The 21930-nt window shown below is 48.4% G+C and overlaps 1 protein-coding gene across 22 annotated transcripts in view; it reads left to right on the top strand.

Annotated features, from left to right (window-relative positions):
• KIAA1217 (KIAA1217 ortholog) overlaps nucleotides 1–21930 on the top strand; it is a 425610-nt gene that overhangs the window by 364969 nt on the left and 38711 nt on the right. For 15 of the 22 annotated variants that reach the window (XM_077153831.1, XM_077153709.1, XM_077153710.1 and 12 more), the window contains 2 exons: nucleotides 16563–16667; nucleotides 17127–17176. In XM_077153831.1, the coding sequence (XP_077009946.1) occupies nucleotides 16563–16667; nucleotides 17127–17176 (155 nt within the window). The remainder of the gene's footprint in view (nucleotides 1–16562; nucleotides 16668–17126; nucleotides 17177–21930) is intronic. The other 7 variants (XM_077153731.1, XM_077153751.1, XM_077153772.1 and 4 more) reach the window with 1 other exon arrangement.

Below are 21930 nucleotides of genomic sequence, written 5' to 3'. Positions count from 1 at the left end.
TTGCATAATTAGGCTGCTAAATATATATGTGCCACTTAAAATACAATGCCCCTAGCTTGTATATTAGCACGATTATGCAGAAATAGGGAAAGAAGAAGAGAGCATTCTCAGAAGATTTTATTTTAAAAAAATAAAATGCGCGTACTGTGTCAAATAAAAAGTTTAAAAGAAAAAGAACACCAACGATTTCTGAAGCATGTAGTCCATTGTCTAGCTGTTGTGTTATGTTACTTTAGAAATATTTAATCTGTATATTTTTTAAGAGTCATCAGTACCCCTAAAAGTTCAACTTCATGAGTACAGGGTCCCCTAAACCTCTAAAGAAATTTTTGATGCCATTTCATAATACTAAAAAGCAAATAAATCCAAGATTATTTTTTATATGACACTCTCAAGTGAAATTTTACATTCAAGATGTGAAACTACAAAAACACAGGAGGGAGGCGGAGAAATCTGTGCTTTATTTTGGGCACTGCTGGATTCACATGCTGTTCGGAAGAGTGCTTCTATAGAATAAACCACATAACTGCGTGACTTCAGAGATCCGAGACAAAAATTCTTTCCCATCTGTCCTTAGGAGACTCCCAATGGTAGCTTTTTTGAGGGAACACGATTTTGTCAAAACTCTGTTGTGTTGAAAACTAAAGGGCCAGCGACTAGATAATTCGGTCTAGATTCTTGCATGTGAGCCTGCCTTGATCTAATGAATTTGGCACTTTTCTTTTTAGAGATGTTTCAACAAAGCGTTTAGTGAAAGAGAGATTGCATCTAGAAAGGGGGAAGAGGGAAATGAGACAGAATAAAGTTTTGTGGCTGAGAAATTTCAGAGTTGAGAGGTTATCCTGGAGGTTATTCTTATACATTATTTAGATATTCTTTTTAGTTTATGGTGTACTGGATTGGTTGGAGGGAAGGACCTGGCACTGTTGAGCTGTGTTCTAATAGCTTTGATTCTTGAAGACAATTGTAAAATGATATAGCTTTTACAATGTGACCATGTGATTGTGAAAACCTTGGGTCTGATGCTCCTTTTATCCAGAGTTTGAATAGATGAGTTAAAAAAAATACATAAATTATGGGGTGGGGATGGGAATAAAAGGTTAAAAAAATGGGTAGATTGAAATTCTAGTGGTCAGTGAGAGGGAGGGGTAAGGGGCATGAGATGTATGAGATTTTTTCTTTTATCTTTTAATTTCTTTTTCTGGAGTGATGCATATGTTCTGTGTGATGCTTTTGTGAGCCATTGATTGTATTCCTGTGGATGGACTGTATGTGTGTGACGATTCCTCAATAAAAATATATATTTTAAAAATTGCATCTAGAAGATCTAGAAAAAAAATAGTGGGCATGGTTGTATGGTAACGTAAATTCTAGTAGCGCGTTCCTCCCAGGGGGGTAACTTTTGATGTCTCAGTGGCCATGGAGATTGTGGGCAGAGTAGCAGATCACAAGTGCCTTGACTTAATTTTAAGGTCAGTAATTCTCATGTTTGAGCCTCTAGAAAGAAGATTATTTTGACAGATCACGTGGCTTTACCCAAATGACTTTTGTTCAGCTGGTTGGGACTCCAAAGAGAGCATGTTTCCCCGGGACTGTGGGAGACTCTGCCCCAGTAGATGGTGTGTGTCAGAGAATTGAGTGCAGGAAGCACCATCTTCTCAGAGTTGTGAAATTACTTCACTAAACAGCATCATTATTTCTATTTGTGGCACATAAAACAGCCCTAAAGCATTGTAAAATTCTAGGGCATTTGTGTTTTGCTATTTTCTATTTATTGTTTCGGATCACATCATATAAAATATCTTCATTGACATACGGCTTAAAATTCAAGAGTGCTCATTGCAAAGTGACTAATAGCTCTCCTTCCAAATGAATAGCAGATTCCTTCTAATGCAATGTGGTTTTCAAGACACAGGAAACTCAGACTGAGGTCATACTTTTACACTATTCTACACCCAGACCAGTTAAATTGAACAAATTTGTCAAGAGTCCCACCGGCAAGGAAATACTTGCCCTGTCTGGGAACCTGTCTGTGGGATAAAGAGAAGCTACGTGAGATTCCATTATGATTTCTGAGATACCATAGCCTTAGAAAAGCATAACCCCTTGCCTTTGGCCTGCTCAAAAGAAGAGGAAAGAAAATTCTGTATATAGGAAGAAGGTGCAAGCTGAAAGGTAGCTTATGTCCATTCTGAATCGTTTTACAACACTTTTTCATTTTATGAGGATTAAATGGTATTGCGTTGGCAGCTTTGAGAGGTAGGATGGATCCTTGGCTTAACAACTGATAAATGAAAGTCACAGCTCAGGTTTATGTCATTTAAAAATCTTCACTGTCACTGACAGACCTTTGAAGAGCTTCTAAATTGTGCTTTATCTTGCTAGAGAGCAGTGAATCTCAACGATCCAAAAAGAATAATTACTTTTTTCCCTTTGCTACAAGTGAGCCACATCAGAAATCTAAGTAGTTAGACCAAGATTGCTCAGCCTTGGCACTGGTGGCGTGTCAGGCTGATTCTGTTTTGCTGTGGAACTCTCCCGAACTCGAGCACATTTAGCAGCATCCCAGCTTCTACACACTGTATGCTGGTGGCTCCCCCCCACCCCGATGGTTACAATAAAAAATGTCTCCAGATGTTGCAGTCCTGTTCCAGAGACTGGGGGTCGGGGGCATACAGCTAAAATGCCCCAGTTGAAAAGCTCTGCTCCAGAGGGAATTTGGACTTATTGTGCTTAAAAAAACGAGAAAAAAGGAACAGCCCTGCACTCAGGGAATGTCAGTTGGCCCGACAGTCATAGAACGTAGCTTATAAAAGTTCCAACCTAGATGCCACCCTCTCACCTTTTGTCTGCTGGTAAAGCAGCCTCACCAACAGAACTTGCTTTTATCATCTCCAGTCAATCAGCCCATGAGCCATGCATTGCAAAGCAGTGACGTGTGGTGTTTATGACAAAGCCCGAATGCCTGGGTTGGAATCCCAGCTCCCGCAACCACCAACGCTGGGACCTTTGGCGAATTACCGACTTTTGCTCTGCCTCACTTTGCTCATCTGTGAAATGGGATGACAACAAATGAGACAACACATCACGGTTAAAGTGTTTCAGTGCCGTGCTAAGTGTGATCAGTGCTCAGAAATTGCTCCTTTGACCAAAGCATTCTTCTGTATGGAACAAAACAAGGAGATAAATAAACACGGGTGGCTAGGACGGGCCCCATGCTGCAAGAAGCAGACGAGCTGTTAAAACCAGGGGATGAGAGAGTTAAGCTAAGTGTAGACAGAGAATGAAATGAGCCAGGCTTAAAGATCCAAATTAGAAGGTTTAGATTATGAAAAGCAGTTTTAAATGCCATTTCAGAGGAATGGATAAGGATGCACGGCCTATGGAGTCCAGGGCCAAAAAGAACAAGGCAGGTGTAACACATCCTTTTAAAGTATCACATGACTGATGATAAAAAGAGCTGGCTAGTGATGGTTGAAGCTGTGAAGTGGTCTGCTTCAGTGGCTGATCATGGCCAATGGCTTCAGTTCTTGTCTGAATTGCTTTTCCATGTAGCTCTAATTATGCATCAATAACTGCTTCTTGGGTGGGCCATGGTGGCTCAGCAGGCAGAGTTCTCACCTGCCATGCCAGAGACCCGGGTTCGATTCCCGGTGCCTGCCCATGCAAAAATACATAAATAAATAACTGTTTCTTGAGGTTATTCGCTCTGGACTGCCGGCTTTCCAGATACAATGTAGATGTGGGCCCCATGGGCAAGGAATATAAGCCATGAAGACAGTTATAAAATACGCAAAGCTTAATGTGAACATACATGCCACGCCACAGGCCAGTGCCATAAGACTCGGAGCCACCAATGCCTTCTAAATCGGTTTTGTTGGAAGAACCACTGCAGGAGGATTTCATTCCTGATACTTCCTCTGTCTTTGGTAATGCCCACGGGTGCTCTTCTCACCACCATGAGAGGGCCAGCATCTCTCAGGGAACAGAGAGAAGTGAGGAGGAGAAGCCCCCTCACCAAGGAGAAAGATTCCAGAGCTGCTGCTTGGGAGGATCTGTGCCCGGCCTGGCATGCCTCAGTGGAATGTGGAAGTCCAGACACGTTTTCCCTAAAAACAATGGGAAACGATGGACAGATAACACAGCTGCAATGACACTGAGGTTGGGCGGGCTGCTGCGGCCAGCTGGACACCCAGCCTTCATTCATTTTTTCCAAGTTCCCGGCAGTGAAAGCACAAGTAAACTTTTTGATTACAGCCCTGCCATAATTTGAGAACTGCTTGTATATAATTAATCCCAAAGATGTGATACAGACAGTAATTGTTAGGAATTCAGAAAAGAGAGAACTTTCCAGGAGGTAATCTGGTCTTGAGGCCTTTGTGAGAAGATCAGAATTGCCTGGAACTGGATGGATATATGTGACGAAATGCAAAAGACAGCATATGGGGAGGAAGACAGACTTGTCTTTTAAAAGGGTACTCCACAGTGGGTCCTGAGTGAAGGAATGTGCATCATGCAAATATAAATATTATTTCCAATTCTAAAGAAAAGGATACTCCAGCGTGATATTTTACCAGTCCCAGAACTCAAATAAGTGCTGATAAATTGAAATGCTATTTCACTAAACAAATAAAATGTCATGGTTAAGAAATATTTCTTAGTCATGCTTAGACTGCTGACTCCAGAGAGTAACTCACTGGTAACCTTGTACTTACCCCCGGACAGACTTATGAAGATAGTTCTGCTCTGTATAAGGAGTGTTGAGTCAAAAATATCAGTGGAATGACTGTCAGAAGCTCAATATTACATTAAACAAATCAGTTTCTCAGAAGGAAGAGCCATCACCCATCACTCATTAGATCAGATTAAAATGTGCCCCTGGATCTTCTCTGAATATTCATTAGGCACTGTCAATCAGCTGCTTTAGGTTTGAAACTAAAGAATAAATCCCAGTAACCTACACTTTGTGAGATTGCAATAGCTCCCCTTCCTGGCCAACTAGAACTCCTCCTTCGGCGAGAAGAGTCATGGTGGAAGCACATTTTTCAGCTCCTTGAAAGATGGCAAGAGCAGCTGGATACAGACTCAAAGCTGGACCAGCCATGAGGGCACAGAGGCCCGTCCCCTCCACCTGCAGGCTGTCAGGGACGCATGCTGGCGTCTCCTGGGATTAGCTGTAGTCCTTCAGTCTGTTGGAAGTGATGGAAAGTCCCTTGTCTTTATTTGAATTTCAGACTTTGTTTTAAATGAATGAAGTGATTGAAAAGACACAGCCAGGTCTAAGCATTAATCCTAACTTCTAAAAATCACAGACCTCAGAAAGTCTGCATGACCTGTGATGCTCGCTGAAGTCCCATTCCCGTTCCCAGTGGCCCCCTCCCCACGCCAAGCATCCTCGGAACTGGAGAGCTCCTTACAGACCCCTGTGGCTTCGTGTCTGGGTTTCAGGAGGGGAAATGGGCAGTTAGAAGTCGTTCCATAAGTCCCACAACTGACTACTGTGCCAAGCACTGCTTTCACTCTCATGCCATCTCGGTGGCTTTTTGTCTTTGTAATGAAGCCGTTGGGTGCTCTACTCACCCATGACCCAGATGTCTAAAAAGACTAAATTAAAAAGGAGCATTTTACAGGGTACAGGGAGGGTCTGCCTTCTTTTTCCTTAGCATCATTATCTTATTTGGATCCAAATTAAGATTTTGCAGGTGAGAAGCAGGTGAGAGTGGGGGACTTCCTTGAAGGCCACCTTGTAGGGCCAGTGTTCCCAGCTTCTGACCTCACTTCCCATCTGAATGTGAATCTCAGCCGGGTGCCAGGTGGCCCTTAGCCCGCACGGATGAGCGTTCTCACAAGCTGGTGCCTGCACAAAGCCTGAGCTCTCACTTCCAGAGCACAGTTGTGAGAGCTGCCCTCTGGGAAGAGAAAGCAAATGCAAAGTCAGTGATTCATAAGGTGGGGTGCTGGCCCAGGGAGCAGGGAGCAGAACTCCTGTCAGCCAGCAGAGTGCCGACAGGAAGTGCAGGGCTCTCCCAGAGGGGTGGCAGCGTGGGGTGCCCGAGGGTGCAGACTCCTGGGCTTGGTCTCCTTCCGAGAACCCCCGCCTCCCTGAGCCTGTGCCCTTCTCGGCAACAAGGGCTGGAGAGGCCTACTGCTCTGTGCAGGTGATAAGAAAGGGTGCCCTGGAAAGTTCTTCATGATAAGAGCCCTTCCGGCAAAGGGCAGTGCAGCAGCTGGTACAGGAAATAGCTCGGGGCCTTGGAGGCTAGTGCGTCCTGAGCCCTGCCTTGGGGACCGCCTGTCCCATCCGGAGCCCCCTGCCCAGAGAGTAGGTGTGAGGTGAAGGGGTGCCCCCAGGTGCGTTGCTGCCACGGGAGGGGAGGGCCGGGAAGGGAGGGCAGGACGGGGGTAGAGGAGGTGCTGCGTGTCGGGTGCACCGGCCTGGCTGTGGCCCCACCCGGCCACCCCACAGCCAGAATGGGTGGGGCTGGAGACCCAGGAAGACCCTTCCAGCGAGAGAATTCTGTAATTCAGGACTCCCGAATCAGCGAGGCGCCCATCTGTGAGTGGCAGGACGCAGAGGGTCGTGAGGCTCGTGGAGGATCTAACTGGAGGTGGAGGTGCCAAGAGCACTTTCAGGTAGCTCCACTCCTGCCCCTCGCGCTGCAGCAGGTTCCAGGACTTCCCGTCTCCAACTCACCAGGGCTTTCCTGCCCCCAGGACTTTGCTTTTGCTGCTTCCTCTGCCCCCTGCACCTTCCAGTGGGCAGCTGCCCATGGCCCCCACCCCACCCCCTCTGCCCAAAGGGCACAGCCCGTTCCTGCCGTCCTGTTCAAAGTGCAGCCCCTCTGCCCCACCCCGAGCTCCACCCCCCACACACAGCCTCGCCCCCTCCCCAATTCATGCTTTCTCTGCAAAGCACCTGAAGCTTATGACAGATCTGTCCGTAAATGTGTAGGTGCCTCTTTCCTCACTGCCTCGCCCATGAGCATGTGCGTTCCACCAGGTAAGCCCCGTGTGTTATTCCCCCCGAGACCCCAGCACCTCAAACCACGCTCAGCTCACATTTGGTGCCAGGGAATTCGTTGTGGAATGAATGGATGTGAACAGGCGTCCACCACCTTTTACTGGCCACAGAGGGCCTGCAGGTGCATTTTCTCGTGTGACCTCAGTTCATGGGTCTCAGTAGGAGGCCTGCGGCCCTGAGCATAATTGGGGCCATAGTTCTCCCAGTTCAGTGGGGGACATGGAGGCTCGGAGAGGCTGAGTGGCTAGTGAGTGGAGTGGATGCCTCGCTGGTGGCCTGGGACTGGAGATAACCAGGAAGGAGCCCTTCCCAGGGTATATGGTTCTCCCCCTGGCCCGGCCAATGCCAGGCTTCACTGGGGTGGCATCTCCACCTGGCCCCCCATTTGGGAGGTCAGAGGAGGGTGTTCTGTCATTATTCAAAATATCTCCTGGCTGCAGCCACTGCTCTCCACCCTGCTGCCACCATCCTGGCCTGGCCATCTGCCTGCCCTGGCTGCCTACCCTGGCATCCCCATGGTACACAGGAGGTGCTTAATAAATATCGGGGGGACTTCCGGAGAAGATGGCGGCTTAGTAAGACGCGCGGGTCTTAGATCCTCCTCCAGAAAAGCAACTAAAGAAACAGAAACAATACGAAACAGCTCCCGGAGTCACGACAGAGACCAAAAAAGACAGCGTACCCCATTCTGGAACGGCTGAACGGGTAGGGAGAATCCACTGCTGTGAGATACCCGAGGGGTGCACGTTTTCCCAGCTGGGGTGGCTGGCGTCTGGGGTCCCCTCCACGCACGTGGCTCCCCGGTCTGGCTGGGAACGTTGGATGGCGGGGCCCTCCCGTCACGCTTGGCGTCTCGGGCCAGCTGGGCAATTTGGACCGGCACTCCCCCAAGCCACGGCCAGCGACCCCCGCCTCCACGCGCTGTTTCCCGGGCCGACTGCCCCGCAGACAAACGACCGCCACGAGCGCCACCTACTGGGCAGGAAAAGAAAAACAGAGCCCAGAGATTCCACAGAAAAACCTTTCAACCAGCTGGGTCCCACACCCAGGGAGATCTGATCAAATGCCCAGACACCAGCAGAAAATAATGGATGACGCTCGGAAAATTGAAGATATGGCCCAATCAAAGGAACAAACCAATAGTTCAAATGAGATACAGGAGCTGAGACAACTAATGCTGAATATACGAACAGAAATGGAAAACCTCTTCAAAAACCAAATCAATAAATTGAGGGAGGACATGAAGAAGATATGGGCTGAACAAAAAGAAGAAATAGAAAATCTGAAAAAACAAATCACAGAACTTGTGGGAGTGAAGGACAAAGAAGAAAAAATGGAAAAAACAATGGATACCTACAATGGTAGATCTAAAGAGACAGAAGCTACAATTAGTGAACTGGAGGATGGAACAACTGAATTCCAAAAAGAAACAGAAACTATAGGGAAAAGAATGGAAAAACTTGAGCAGGGAATCAGGGAACTGAATGACAATATGAAGCGCACAAATATACGTGTTGTGGGTGTCCCAGAAGGAGAAGAGAAGGGAAAAGGAGGAGAAAAACTAATGGAAGAAATTATCACTGAAAATTTCCCAACTCTTATGAAAGACCTAAATATACAGATCCAAGAAGTGCAGCGCACCCCAAAGAGAATAGACCCAAATAGGCATTCTCCAAGACATTTACTAGTTAGAATGTCAGAGGTCAAAGAGAAAGAGAGGATCTTGAAAGCAGCAAGAGAAAAACAATCTGTCACATACAAGGGAAACCCAATAAGACTATGTGTAGATTTCTCAGCAGAAACCATGGAAGCTAGAAGACAGTGGGATGATATATTTAAATCACTAAAAGAGAAAAACTGCCAACCAAGACTCCTATATCCAGCAAAATTGTCCTTCAAAAATGAAGGAGAAATTAAAACATTTATAGACAAAAAGTCACTGAGAGAATTTGTGACCAAGAGACCAGCTCTGCAAGAAATACTAAAGGGAGCACTAGAGTCAGATACGAAAAGACAGAAGAGAGAGGTATGGAGTAAAGTGTAGAAAGAAGGAAAATCAGATATGATATATATAATACAAAAGCCAAAATGGTAGAGGAAAATATTATCCAAATAGTAATAACACTAAAAGTTAATGGACTGAATTTCCCAATCAAAAGACATAGAATGGCAGAATGGATTACGACCCAGCAATACCACTGCTAGGTATCTACTCAAAGGACTTAAGGGCAAAGACACAGACGGACATTTGCACACCAGTGTTTATAGCGGCATTATCTACAACTTCAAAGAGATGGAAATAGCCAAAATGCCCATCAACAGACGAGTGGCTAAACAAACTGTGGCGTATACCTACGATGGAATATTATGCAGCTTTAAGACAGACTAAACTTATGAAGCATGTAATAACATAGATGGACCTAGAGAACATTATGCTGAGTGAGTCTAGCCAAAAACTAAAGGACAAATACTGTATGGTCCCACTGATGTGAACCGAGAATCAGCTTGGACTATATCATTGGTAACAGAGACCAGCAGGAGTTAGAAACAGGGTAAGATAATGGGTAATTGGAGCTGAAGGGATACAGACTGTGCAACAGGACTAGATACAAAAACTCAAAAATGGTCAGCACAATAATACCTAAGTGTAATGTAACTAGGTTGGAACACTGAATGAAGCTGCACCTGAAATATGGTTTTTTGTTTGTTTGTTTGTGTGTTTGTATCTTTTGTTTTTGTTTTTTTCTTTTTCCTTTATATATATATATATATTATTAGTATTATTATTTTAATTCTCTTCTCTATATTAACATTCTATATCTTTTTCTGCTGTTTTGCTAGTTCTTTTCCTAAATCGATGCAAATGTACTAAGAAATGATGATCATACATCTATGTGATGATACTAAGAATTACTGAGTGCATGTGTAGAATGGAATGATTTCTAAATGTTGTGTTAATTTCTTTTCTTTTTTTTGATTAATAAAAAAATTAAAAAAAAATAAAATAAATAAATAAATAAATATCGGGGGCTTAATGAATGCAGGGGTAGTCACGTGCAGTGAGGAGTGGGGTCAGAGCCAACTCCAGGATCATATGGTTTCATTTTGGTGCTGTTAACCCACCACATTGTTTGGCCTAAAACTTCTGTCCCAACCCCAGCGCCCTCCACCCCCTTGCCGGTAGCTCCCCTGTTCTCTCTGGCCTTGCCATGCGTCACCTCCCCAGCAGGAGCGGGGCTGCCCGGCTGTGCGCCCACAGCCCTCTGTCCAAGTGCTGCAAGCGCACACTGCCCCCCACCCCGGATGTGGCTGCCCGACCCGCTGGGCCCCAACCAGGCCTGGGGTCATCCAGAGCCAGGGGTCCCGCCTCCCCCACCACGTCCCCCACGCGAGCTCTGGTTCCTGAGCTGAAGCGACGTTGGCTCCGTGACCCAGTGTCGCCCGCGGCGTTTGGGAAGGCAGTCCACGCCTGTGACTGATGCTGGGGAAGTGTCTGCCAGAGGGACAGCGGCTCGCCAGCCTTCCCTCCTCCCCCCGCATCCCCCACTTAGCTGTCGCAGCGCCCCGGTAAGGCTGGGAGGGAAGAGAGGGACCACCCCGTCTTTTCCCGTCCCCGCCCGTGTCGTGCGCAGGGCCGCCAGCCATGGGCCTCTGTGGGCCGGGTGACAGCAGAGCTGGGAACTCCCTGTGGTTTCAGGTGGACCTGTGAGGTTGGCAGCTGTCTTTCCTGACTTGGGGAAACCTTGTTACCTAACGGTGGCGGGGGCGTCACTCCCCCAGTCTGCCTCCTGGGGGGTCATGGAGGAAGTCGCCGGAAGGCGAGGCCGTCGTCATGTGCGTCCCCGTCCGTCGTTGTGGCCAGGCCGAGAGGGAGCCTGGTGGTGAGAACCCAGCCACAGTGGGTGGGGAGCGTGGGGGCAGGAACCTCTTTACCAAAGACACCCCTGCTGGCTGCGTGCGGGGGACGCGTCACAGGGCAGGGAAGGTGCTGGTTTGTGTGGCAGAAGACGGCTATGCCTAGAAGGGATTTGGGAGTTTCACTTGTAGACAGTAAAACCTTTCCAAGTAGGAATTCAAGGTCAGAGCTTGGCTGGGAGGAAAAGTTTGAGGATTTATGACGCCAAGTCTGGAAGGGGGATCAGCCACTGCAGGTGAGGGGCTTGGGGCGAGGGGCGGGAGGGCTGCTTCTCATCTTGAAGTCATCTCAGGAGAGAAGGGGGTTTCTGGAGCTGGCAGGAAGCCTAAGGATGCAGAATACAGAATTCAAAAGTGAAAGAGACAGCGAGAGGATGGCGAGAGTATAGGCAGAATGAGGGACTGAAGCAGCCACAGGGAAGGCAGAACCTGCTGTCCTCTCACTCCCAGAGGCGAGGACTGGGAGAGAGGGGCAGCCTTCCAGCATAGACTTGGCTACTTCTTTGCAGCCCCTGTGCCCATTGGCAGCCAGGCATTCTGAGAATATGAGAGAAAGCTCCAGGCCTGGTGGCTGCCCCTCAGACCATGTGGTCATAGGGGGATGACATCGGTGCATACCAAATATTTAGAAGTATGTGTTGGGGTAGCCCACATTGCCAACACTGTTTCCTCAGTGTATCTCAGGGCTCAGTGAGAAGCTGCGTTTACTGGAGTTTGGGGAAGAATGGCTTAGGTTATGCAGCTTTCTCACCAATTGGCCAACTTTGAGCCGAAACAGAAAGTTCATCACTCAGATCGTATTGGAAATTTTGACATCAATTCAGATCATCTGAATTCCAGCCTTCTGCTCACCTCATCTGAAGACAGTGCATGTGATGACTTGGGGATCCTCCCTCATGCTGAAGAGTCAGGACATAGGCAAACAAGGCACAGCCTGGCTGTAAAGCTGTTCACTGCTCAGTTCTGGAAAATGCCTTTAGCTCTCCCAAGGCTGAAAAGCTTTGTTCAGAGATTTCTCCCCAAAACCAAATTGACTTTGCAAAGGGAAAACACTGTACCTGGCTCACTGCTGCGTGTACTTTAGTTCACAACTAGCACATATCAAGTACTCAAAAGTGTTTGTTGATCAATTTGCTGTCCATTTATTTCTCTCACTGGGGAGAGAGGGATGAGCAGGAAGAGATAAAATTGCAAAGTATTCTAATGCGAAGTAGGTGGAGGTTGCACCCAGTAGGTCTGCTCCGGGTGCCAGCTGTGGCTACCACAGTGGCATTGAACTGTCCTGCTTCCTGGATGCCCAGCCAGTACCCGGTGACATCACGACTGAGAGTGACCACATCTGCTCGGCTGGCTGATTCCAGGGTCTCCATCTGGACATGTGAAAACATCTCCTTTGGGAATGAATATAGGGGAGTTACCAGCTGCATACCTGCTAAGGTGTGGACCTAACAGAGCCGTGCACAGACCTCAGTCTACCATGCTAAGAATTTCACTTGGGCCTCCTGAGGGCTTGGTCAGCGTGCAGACGAGCAGGCAGTCCCCAGTCAAAACACGCCGCAGGTGAGAGCTTGTAGCAGGATGTTTTATAAGTGGAATCACTGGCTGAAAATGTTCCCCAGACACAGATTCTTCCTTCCCAGTTCTCTGAAGGACAGAGCAGACTCCCAGCCACGTGTGTTTTGCTTCATTTTCAGACAGACATGGGGCTTACAGGAAAGCTGGTTGTGTTCAGACGATTTCAAAACCAGAATCAGCACTTCCCCTGGATTCGACATGAATTTTTATTAATATTGTGTTTGGGCCCAGAGATGAATCATTCAGGCAGGCTTGACTTACAGCACTCAATGACTAGTTAACTCTACAAACTAATCACATAAATATGGTTTATGGAATGAATGGTAGAAAATGGTTTGTGAAATCATTTTCAACCATCTTTTTAACAGTAATTATACCATTGCTGTAATACTTTAAACCAAGCGATATTGGCAAGAATTGGCTTAAGCTTCTTTAATATTCTGGTGATTATCACGCAGAATTGCCACTGCAATAAAATGACAGGGAAGTACTTAATTTCTCTTCTTCCACTGCATTTCTTTCAGACATGGGGCTTATAGGAAAGCTGGTTGTGTTCAGACGATTTCAAAACTGGAATCAGCACTTCCCCTGGATTCAACACGAATTTTTATTAATATTGTGTTTGGCCCAGAGAAGGATCATTCAGGCAGGCTTGACTTACAGCACTCAATGACTAGTTAACCGTACAAACTAATCACATAAGTGTGGTTTATGGAATGATAGAAAATGGTTTATGAAATCATTTTCAAACCATCTTTTTAACAGTAATTACTCCATTGCTGTAATACTTTAAACCAAGCGATATTGGCAAGAATTGGCTTAAGCTTCTTTAATATTCTGGTGATTATCATGCAGAATTGCCACTGCAATAAAATAACAGGGAAGTACTTAATTTCTCTTCTTCCACTGTATTTCTTTCTCTTCCCTTTCACAGGAAACACTTTATAACATTTCGGCATAGGAGAAGGCTGCATAAGTTTCAAGTTGCTGTAATTTAGTTAAACCACAAAATTGTTTCCAGAGTACCAACCATGAAATGGAAAGACAATCTTATTTATGAATTTATAAATCAGATAATCTCCCTCAAATGAATCCTGAAACCAGAAACACTTTGATGATTAAATAGGAGGGAAAAACGTTTTCTCATTACCATGTGTCAGAAGAATTGTATTTTAGCAGAGCGGTTTTGGCCGAGACCATGGAGTTCACGTCTGTAATTGGGGTGCTCAGCTCGGCTGCTCAACCACTCTGCTTCTCTGTTGTTCTCTGGAATGGGAGAAGACTGGCCCCACCTCCACCATCTCCAGGGTTCTGAGCGGCTTCCTGATTCTGACTTGTCATACTCTTTCCTGGGGTGCTGGGGGGTCCACCCAGACACCACCCACCCCTTCCTCACTGAAGCAAAACTTCCCTTGTACTGAATATAGAGCTTTTGGTCCCAAGCACCCAAACTCTTCTCCTAGGCAGTTCTGCAACTGTGCCAATCTCATCTCCGAAGAGTAAGGAGCATGGGATGCTCTTGTGAAATTGTCTTTCTCTGCATCCTAAAACCATCATCTCTGGGAAGGCCGCAGGGAAGCCAGGCAGGTACCCCTGAGCCTTCTGGTCTCCTGTGAAGGGATGGATGACCCAACCTGTGCTGGAGCATCCGATGGTCCTAAGCCAGAGGAGGAGACAGTTGAGGGCTAATGTCCTTTCTTTGGAATGATTCAAGGGCTTAGTTTCTGGTTTGAATGCTGCGTCCTCCTTCATTGCATAAGTCATGAAAGCTGTTCAACAAAAAGCGATCAAAGAGAATACCCATTGCCCTTAAGCGAGATTGGGTCCATGCCAAGAATGGAATCCAGAGACCCCCTTCTCCCATTGCCTTCCTATTTGGCTCTCATTTATTCTCTGCAGACATGGACTCACCTGCTTCTTACTCTCTTAATCTTATTGTCCTCTCTGTGTTCACAGGCTGTCAACACCCCTTGCTCTCCCTCTCTCATTCCTCACAGAACCTTTAAACTACTTCCTAACTGAAGCTGCCCAGACCCTAAAAACTCATGCCATGCTTTTCAAAAAAAAAAGCCTCCTTTGCATTTGCCCATGATCTGTTAAGAGCAGTAAGCCAGTATATGTCAAGACAGCTCTGCACACAGCTCCAGTTTTCCAGTCACGAGCATACCATAGCCATCGCCATGGACAGAGCCATGTGGTAGGGGGGTGGCAGGGGTCTTGGCACTGGCCAACACCCCCCCCCCAATCAGATTTGAGCAGCCCCACTGAGTCGGCCTTTTCCAAGAACCCAGCTGTGTGGTTCTGTTCCTCCTGTCCAGCAGCTAGGGTGGCCTGCTGCGACACTCTGCATTTCTGAGGTGCCCTTGTGAGTTGGATCTGACAAACATGGGGTTTTCAATGAGCATTCACTAACCTACTTTCTTTAGTGGAAATTTTTACTAATTTTTCTCTTTGACACATGGATCTTTGACTGCAGAGAGGAAGCCAATAGTGCAGCTAGGACTGAAAATGCCCTGAAGTGCTGAGGTTTAACTAGTATCAGAAACACTGGGTTGCTGGGTGGCAGTGCAAATGTGTACTCGTCATCCAAGATTTCTTCTTCCCACACTATTAGGTTAGAGTGGGTTTGGGGTGGAGGGTCTGGCCATTAGCTCTCCATGTGTCATGATTTACCTCCACGAAGCTCAGTATCCAGACACAACCATCAATTTAAAACTAAAAAATGAAGAGAATTCTGAAGTCAGAAGCTTATAGTTGTGAAATTAAGCTCAGTATTTCATATGGCGCAAAGGGTCATGTTCCCAAGGCAAAACGCAAGGTCAGCTAACAGTGTCCGGTCAAAATTGCTCTTGAAAATCCCCTCGGCCTCTGTAATGTAATATGGAGGATGCACCTGCACCAGCTTTCAATAAATCTAATCCAACCGGTTGGGTTTTTTCTAGTGATAGAGCAGACGGTCCTTGTTTTCTCCACTGGGTGCCAGATAAAGTAGCTGGCTTGTGTTTCAGCACCAGCGTGGACAGAGAAGCTGGGTTTTGGCACGGGAGTCACCCTGACGTGGTGAGAGCACTCACCGCTAGAGGCAGGGGGCACCGAGGTTGTCGTGGAGAGCAGGTTCCCGTCCTGTCTCAGCTCAAGGGGACACCAGCCCCTAGAGTGGGCAGGCCAACCAGGCGCCCGCATGCTCCCCCGCCTCAACCCCTCCATGTGTTCTTTTTAACAGACAACTCCGGGTAGCCAAGGCCACACGAGGGCGAGAGAGTGGCATCTCTCTGGGGGACAACACTGGTCAGTAGAGGCCACTTTGTTGTGGTGCTGGTCTGTAATGTTGAAGATAATGGTGGTTGTCCTGTGGAACTTCCGTGGTCTACGGTACAAAACACTAGCCAATTTCAGAGGCCAGATGACTCGTGATGTGGCCTGCGAGGACCCTGACCGGGAGATGCCCTTCAATGACTTGAGATGACCCGGTTGGACCAGGTCTTTGTTTTCCCGCTTGGGTCCTTGGTGGCTCCAGGTTGAAGTCCCCAGGCCATCCGACTGGGCGGCGGCTGCCCCCAGATCAGACACTGATTCCAGTCATATCTGCCCGTGGTCTTGATGAGAGGCATTTCTTTGCATTGTCCTTGGGCCGCAAAGCAAGTTTACTACACAACCAGCGCATGCCATCGTGTTGACACCAAAAGCAGTCAGCAGCCTTAGGAGGGGGCACCCCTAAGCAAGAGACATGGGGTGTGGACGTCACCCCTTCCAGGGACAAACAAGGCAAGCGGGGCGAGGAGGCCCCCAAGCCCGGGGTGGGCGGCAGAGCCTTTCCCTGCTAGCTGAGCCCCGCTTTCGCCCAGAGAGGTAGCCGTGTGAGCCTCGAACTTGGACCACAGTCCCATCTCCACTGGGGACCTGTGGGTTCTTGGCAGTCGGGAAGGGAAGGGGTGTGGTGGACCCAGAGCACCTCCACGGCGGTACCTTTACAACCTGGGGGGCGATCGCTCACCTGGACAAACCCTGCAAAGTCAACAGAGCTTTAACAGATGATTCTCTTGTTTTACAGAGAGAGGATGCAGGCCATGGAGAAACAGATTGCCAGTTTAACTGGCCTGGTTCAGGCGGCGCTTTTTAAAGGGCCGATTACAAGTGATAGCAAAGATGCGTCTAGGTAAAAAGAAAGCCAACCGAGAATAATTAAATCTGTTTCTCTTTAATCATTACAATGATTCATTCATTCAAATCGGGTTTTCTTGAGATCATTTCAAGGCTGAAATATTCACATCTCTATGAATCATGGGTTTGTGCTCTTTTGTTTCGTTGTGTTGTGTTTTCTGGCCATTCTTGGTCAAAGGCAAAACTTTGGCCCAAGAACGGGGAAGGGGCTTTGCATGTGGCTGTCGCAGGCGCAGAGCCTGCCCCACCGCCCGCGTGTCGCCATCCGCCATCGCCTGAAAGCCACCCGGGAAGCCTTTTCCATCGCAGCCCACAGCGGTGCTGACGCTAAAGTCCCCTCACTGCTTATCACCATCACGAGCCGCTGCTAACTGCTCAGAGCGGTGGGCGTAAGGGGCTAAAACAAAAAGCATCTTGGAAACCATAGAGCTGACTCTCTGTTTCTTTCATTCAGCGAGAAGACGATGAAAACTGCAGCCAGTAGGAGCTACCCAGACAGCGCGGGTAAGTGCAGGCCTGGCTTCCGGGCTGCGACCTCCAGGCAGCCACCTGTCCCTACGCCCCGATGGCCAGGATTCTGGAGGCTCTGGGGAAGCCCCCTGCCTCGAAAACCTCCCTTGCTAAGGCTGAAACTCCAGTTGAGCCCTTCAGCTCGTGGGCTAAGCATTGTCCTTGCCCTCCAGTCTTCATCCATTCGTTCACTCACTCATTCATTCACTCATCCGTTTATATGGCCGTACAGCCAGCACATGTTTATTTAGCCCTCATATGTGCCTGGGGCTGGGCGAGGGCAGTGGGTACAAAGAGAATTGTGTGCGGAAGATGGAAATGGAGCAGGGAATGATATGGATGTCCAGTATAGAGAAGGGAAGGGTGGATGGCTAGCCAACAGACCTAACCTAGGCCAAGGGCACTTTCTCAAGGAGGTGCCTCGAACTGAGACGTGAAGTATGCAGAGAACTTAGGGAAGGCAGAGGAACATGTATGCACGTGTCTGGGGGAAGGAGGACCTCAGCTGAGGGGCAGCATGGAAGTGCGGGAGCCAGAAGGAGGGGCGGTGAATGACCAGTGGTCCCGGCAGGAGAGAAGGGGTGCTTGCAGCAGGGCGAGTGCCTCCAAAGCCAGCATCCCGGGAAGAGAAGCCCGCTGCATGGCCTCGCTGATGAACCCTTTGTCCTCCAGGCTGAAGGCAAGCTTCTCTCAAGAATTAGGGATCTTCCCTCCCAGTGGCTAGAAATAGAAATTAGCCGCCACATGTTCAGCTACTAAATTACAGAGGAAGTAAAAAGCAAGTTGGGTGAAAGCCCTCATTTTGGAAAGCCGCATACACTGGTTTTGTGTAGCACGTGGAGTGGGCAGAGTCCAGTTCCTAAGTTCAGACCCCAGTCGGTCCTGGTCCTGCCCCGGTTTAGACCCCAATTGATCTGGTCCTGCCCCTGCCCCATGTTAGACCCTGGTCAGTCCTGGTCCTCCCACAGGTTAGACCCTCCTCAGTCTATTTCATGCACTGGGTCAGACCCCATTGCCCTGCTCCTGCACTGGGTCAGTCCCCCGTTGGCCCTGCTCCTGCACTGGGTCAGTCCCCCGTTGCCCTGGTCCTGCACTGGGTCAGTCCCCCGTTGGCCCTGGTCCTGCACTGGGTCAGTCCCCCGTTGGCCCTGGTCCTGCACTGGGTCAGTCCCCCGTTGCCCTGGTCCTGCACTGGGTCAGTCCCCCGTTGCCCTGGTCCTGCACTGGGTCAGTCCCCCATTGGCCCTGGTCCTGCACTGGGTCAGTCCCCTGTTGGCCCTGGTCCTGCACTGGGTCAGTCCCCCGTTGGCCCTGCTCCTGCACTGGGTCAGACCCCCGTTGGCCCTGCTCCTGCACTGGGTCAGACCCCCGTTGGCCCTGCTCCTGCACTGGGTCAGTCCCCTGTTGGCCCTGGTCCTGCCCTGGACGCTGGGTTAGACCCGCCAGTCCTGGTTCTGCCCTGAGCTGGCTCATCTAGCAGGGCTGGCCCTTCCACCCTTCCAGACCCTGATGGGATTTATTGTTTTCTTTAGAAATCAATCACCTGGCCTTGGCTGAAACCAGGGAATGATATCATGGAAATCGCTAAACTTCACCTATTTGGGTTTGGAGATATTTATTTATTTGTTTATTTTCTTCTGTCTTATGAAAAAGAACCTACTAAGTACTAAAACCTTATATTCTTCTGGATTCCTTTTTGGGTCTCACGCTAGATATGATTGGGATCCAGTAACATTGTTCTAATTAACGTGTACCTGCTGTTTGTATTCCACGTTTCTCCCTTTTCACTTCTGGTGAAACAAGAAGAAGACAAACATCTAGTGAGTTCTCCTCCCATGCCAGGCGCCCTTCTTATTGCCTCATTAGCTCCTGGCTGCAGCCTCTGGGGACAGGTCCGGTTGCTATTCCCGTGTTCCAGCCGAGGAAACTGAACAGCCCGTCCCCACAGGCACAGGCACACTCCCTGTGCCTGTCCTTTTATCTCATTCTTTAATGTTCAGGTACCCTAACCTCTTTGACCATGTTTGGGTTGTTTTTCAGTCTTTGTTTTGAAGAACTTCGTAACTGTCCTTTTAGGAGCACAGGGAGGTGGAGCATATATAATTTCCTTGGAATATATTTCCAAAGGCAGAATCAGGAAGTCAGTGGCTGTCACGATCTGCTGCCAGGTTCTCTTCTGAAAGGCGGAACCGATGTGCGATGCCACCAGCAAAGCACACGCATGCTTGCGTCCCCATCCGTGGCACTTGGGCTTGAGGTTTCTGGTTTGAAGGCATCCGTACACAGGCCATTCAAGCACGCCCTGTAGGGTGCTTGAAACATGCCGATTCTCCCGAATCTGTGGAAGTAAAGTGCAAGACCTAAGTGTGAGCCGTGTTCTGTAGACAGGTGAACTAGATTGCACAGAAGTCAGGGAACTCTTCTGGCCAAGGGCGAATGAAAATGGGAAGCCCAGGCTTCGGAGTTAACCTTTGGATATTTAGTTTGCTGTGGATATAAGAGAAGGGAAGGAGCTCCCATTCTGAAGCTGTGCTACGTGTTCTATGCTGTGCATGATGTCGCTGGATACAGAGCCCTGCAAGGAAGATGCTCTTATCCATTTTATAAGGAAGGAACTGGAAACTCGAGGGGCGGGGGGAAAAGTGACTTGTCTGAAGTCACACAGCTGGGGAGAGGCCCTGACAGTATGACCAGCCCCCAGACCCGGTTCTTTCTATCTCAGTAGTGAACATATATATTCACTGAATATAATTGACTGAAATAAACTGCCTAAGCGCAGATTTAGTAGGAGACAGGGAGACAGTTCCGCAGCAAGGGGTGAGGTGCTCGCCGCATGCTCACCTCCCCTGTGGGACGGGCCCCTGGACCACAGGATGCAGGCAGCAGCTCCTGGGTCTTGGGGTTCGTTTGGGCAGGTGCTGGTTTACTGTTCGGGCCCCAGCTCCATCAACAGAATTCAGGTGCTCACCTGTAGGTCTTGGCCGGTCGCCGCTGCCTCCCAGCCTTCTGCGCTTGCTCAGACTCTAGATGAGGGTGGAGCTGGCAGAGGCTCCTCCCGGGTACTCAGCCCAGAGAAGCCGTCATCGCAGCAGGAGGGACCCACCGTGCCACACCTGGGCTAAGCAGCTACATGCACTGATTCGGTCACCCCACCCAACGGGCCTTGCACCCATTTTACAGACGAGGACATGGAGACAGAGAGTCAAGTTCCTTGCCCAAGTATCCACTAGGAAGTGGGTACTGAGAAGAATTCTCAGGTTTCTGGCTCAAGTAATTGAATGGATTAGAGTGCTGGTGGCTAAAATCAGGCATATGGGGACAAAAAGAGGTTTGGGGGAGGCGAATGGAAATAATGAACTTGGCATGCTTGTAGAAGAGTCCAATAGTGACACAAAAGCGTTAGTCTGCAGCTCTGGGGAGAACTGAAGGCTAGAGGTGGGTCTGAGGAGCCCTTGACAGGAGTGGGAGTGGAGGTGATGTCCCTAGAAGGAAGTGGGCCCAGGAGAGAGCACACAAGGAATTAAAAGGTGGGTGGAGAAAGGGACTAGAAAGGAGGTGAACAGCTAGAGCAGTCAGAGAGGGAAGAAGTTGGCGGGGAGGAAAACTTCAAGGTGCCCTAAAAGGCGGGAGGTGGCAGACCCATTAAACATCACCCCGGAGTCCGTCATGTCGGCTGGAGAGCGCCCGATGGCGCTCCTACTTGATGACAAGTAGGGCATGGCCACCTTATAAAAGGGAAGTTCAGTGAAGTGATGAGGCTAGAAACCAGATTACGTAGATGAAGAGATTATGAAATTACTAGATCCCATAAAGAAATTTGGTTTTGAAGGAAATGATTTTTGTATGCCAGTTGTTGGCATTCAACGGTAGCAGATTTCAGACTTCCTTCACACAGCAGATGACGAGGGAGGCACCCTCAGATTGCACAAGCAGAGGGGGGATGTAGAAGGAATTATGGGCCTTAATTTGGCTGAGGAATTCGAAAAACAGTTCATGTTTTCAAACAGAAGGTAGTTCAGGGTTGTTTTGGTTGGAGAAATACCTTGATGATTCACTTACATCATTTGTCATACAAATGATATCATATAGGGCGTGTGTGAGTGTGTGTGTGTGTGTGTGTGTGTGAGTGAGATATGGACTCAGCGGCTTCTCTGGGGCCATTCCATAGAATTAATTGCCTTGTCCTGGGGAGGAAATGGCCCTCCCCTTTAATGGGGAAGGGCAGAGGGTTCCCACCCATTAAGGGTTGCATTTGGGATGCTTTAGAGTAATTTTTTAAGAGAACCAGGTCAACCAGCCCTTCTCACATGGATTTAGAAATACACAGGGAGTGTTGGAGGAAGAAACTAGAAAACAATCTAGGAAGAGTTTCCTTCTATGGCCTTCTTTGGTTCCCTTCATGAAGAAGTTTGGCATCATGGCTTATTTCCTCAGTAAGGAGATCTGTGCAGACACCCTGCTTCTTCAGGCTTCGGGAAGCTGAGGGGATTCAGGCAGTACCCAGTTTCTACTCTTTCCCTGGCATTCGATAACTCTTCACCCAGGACTAAGGTACACACATGCTCTTGGGACCCAAGACACACAGGTAATGGTGTCACAAGTACCCTGTGTTAGGCCCCAGAACTTATAAATTATTTTTTTCCTATGACAAACTAATGGATACTCACTCTGCAGACTTTAAAAAGCAAAAAAAAAAAAAAAAAAAAAAAGCAATAAAAGGAAAAATCACAAAACCCACATGGACTAGC

This window comes from Tamandua tetradactyla, chromosome 1, assembly GCF_023851605.1.
Source record: "Tamandua tetradactyla isolate mTamTet1 chromosome 1, mTamTet1.pri, whole genome shotgun sequence".
NCBI classification, from domain to species: Eukaryota; Metazoa; Chordata; class Mammalia; order Pilosa; family Myrmecophagidae; genus Tamandua; species Tamandua tetradactyla.
Note: the sequence above shows the minus strand (reverse complement) of the source record. Positions and strands in the feature narration are given on the sequence as shown.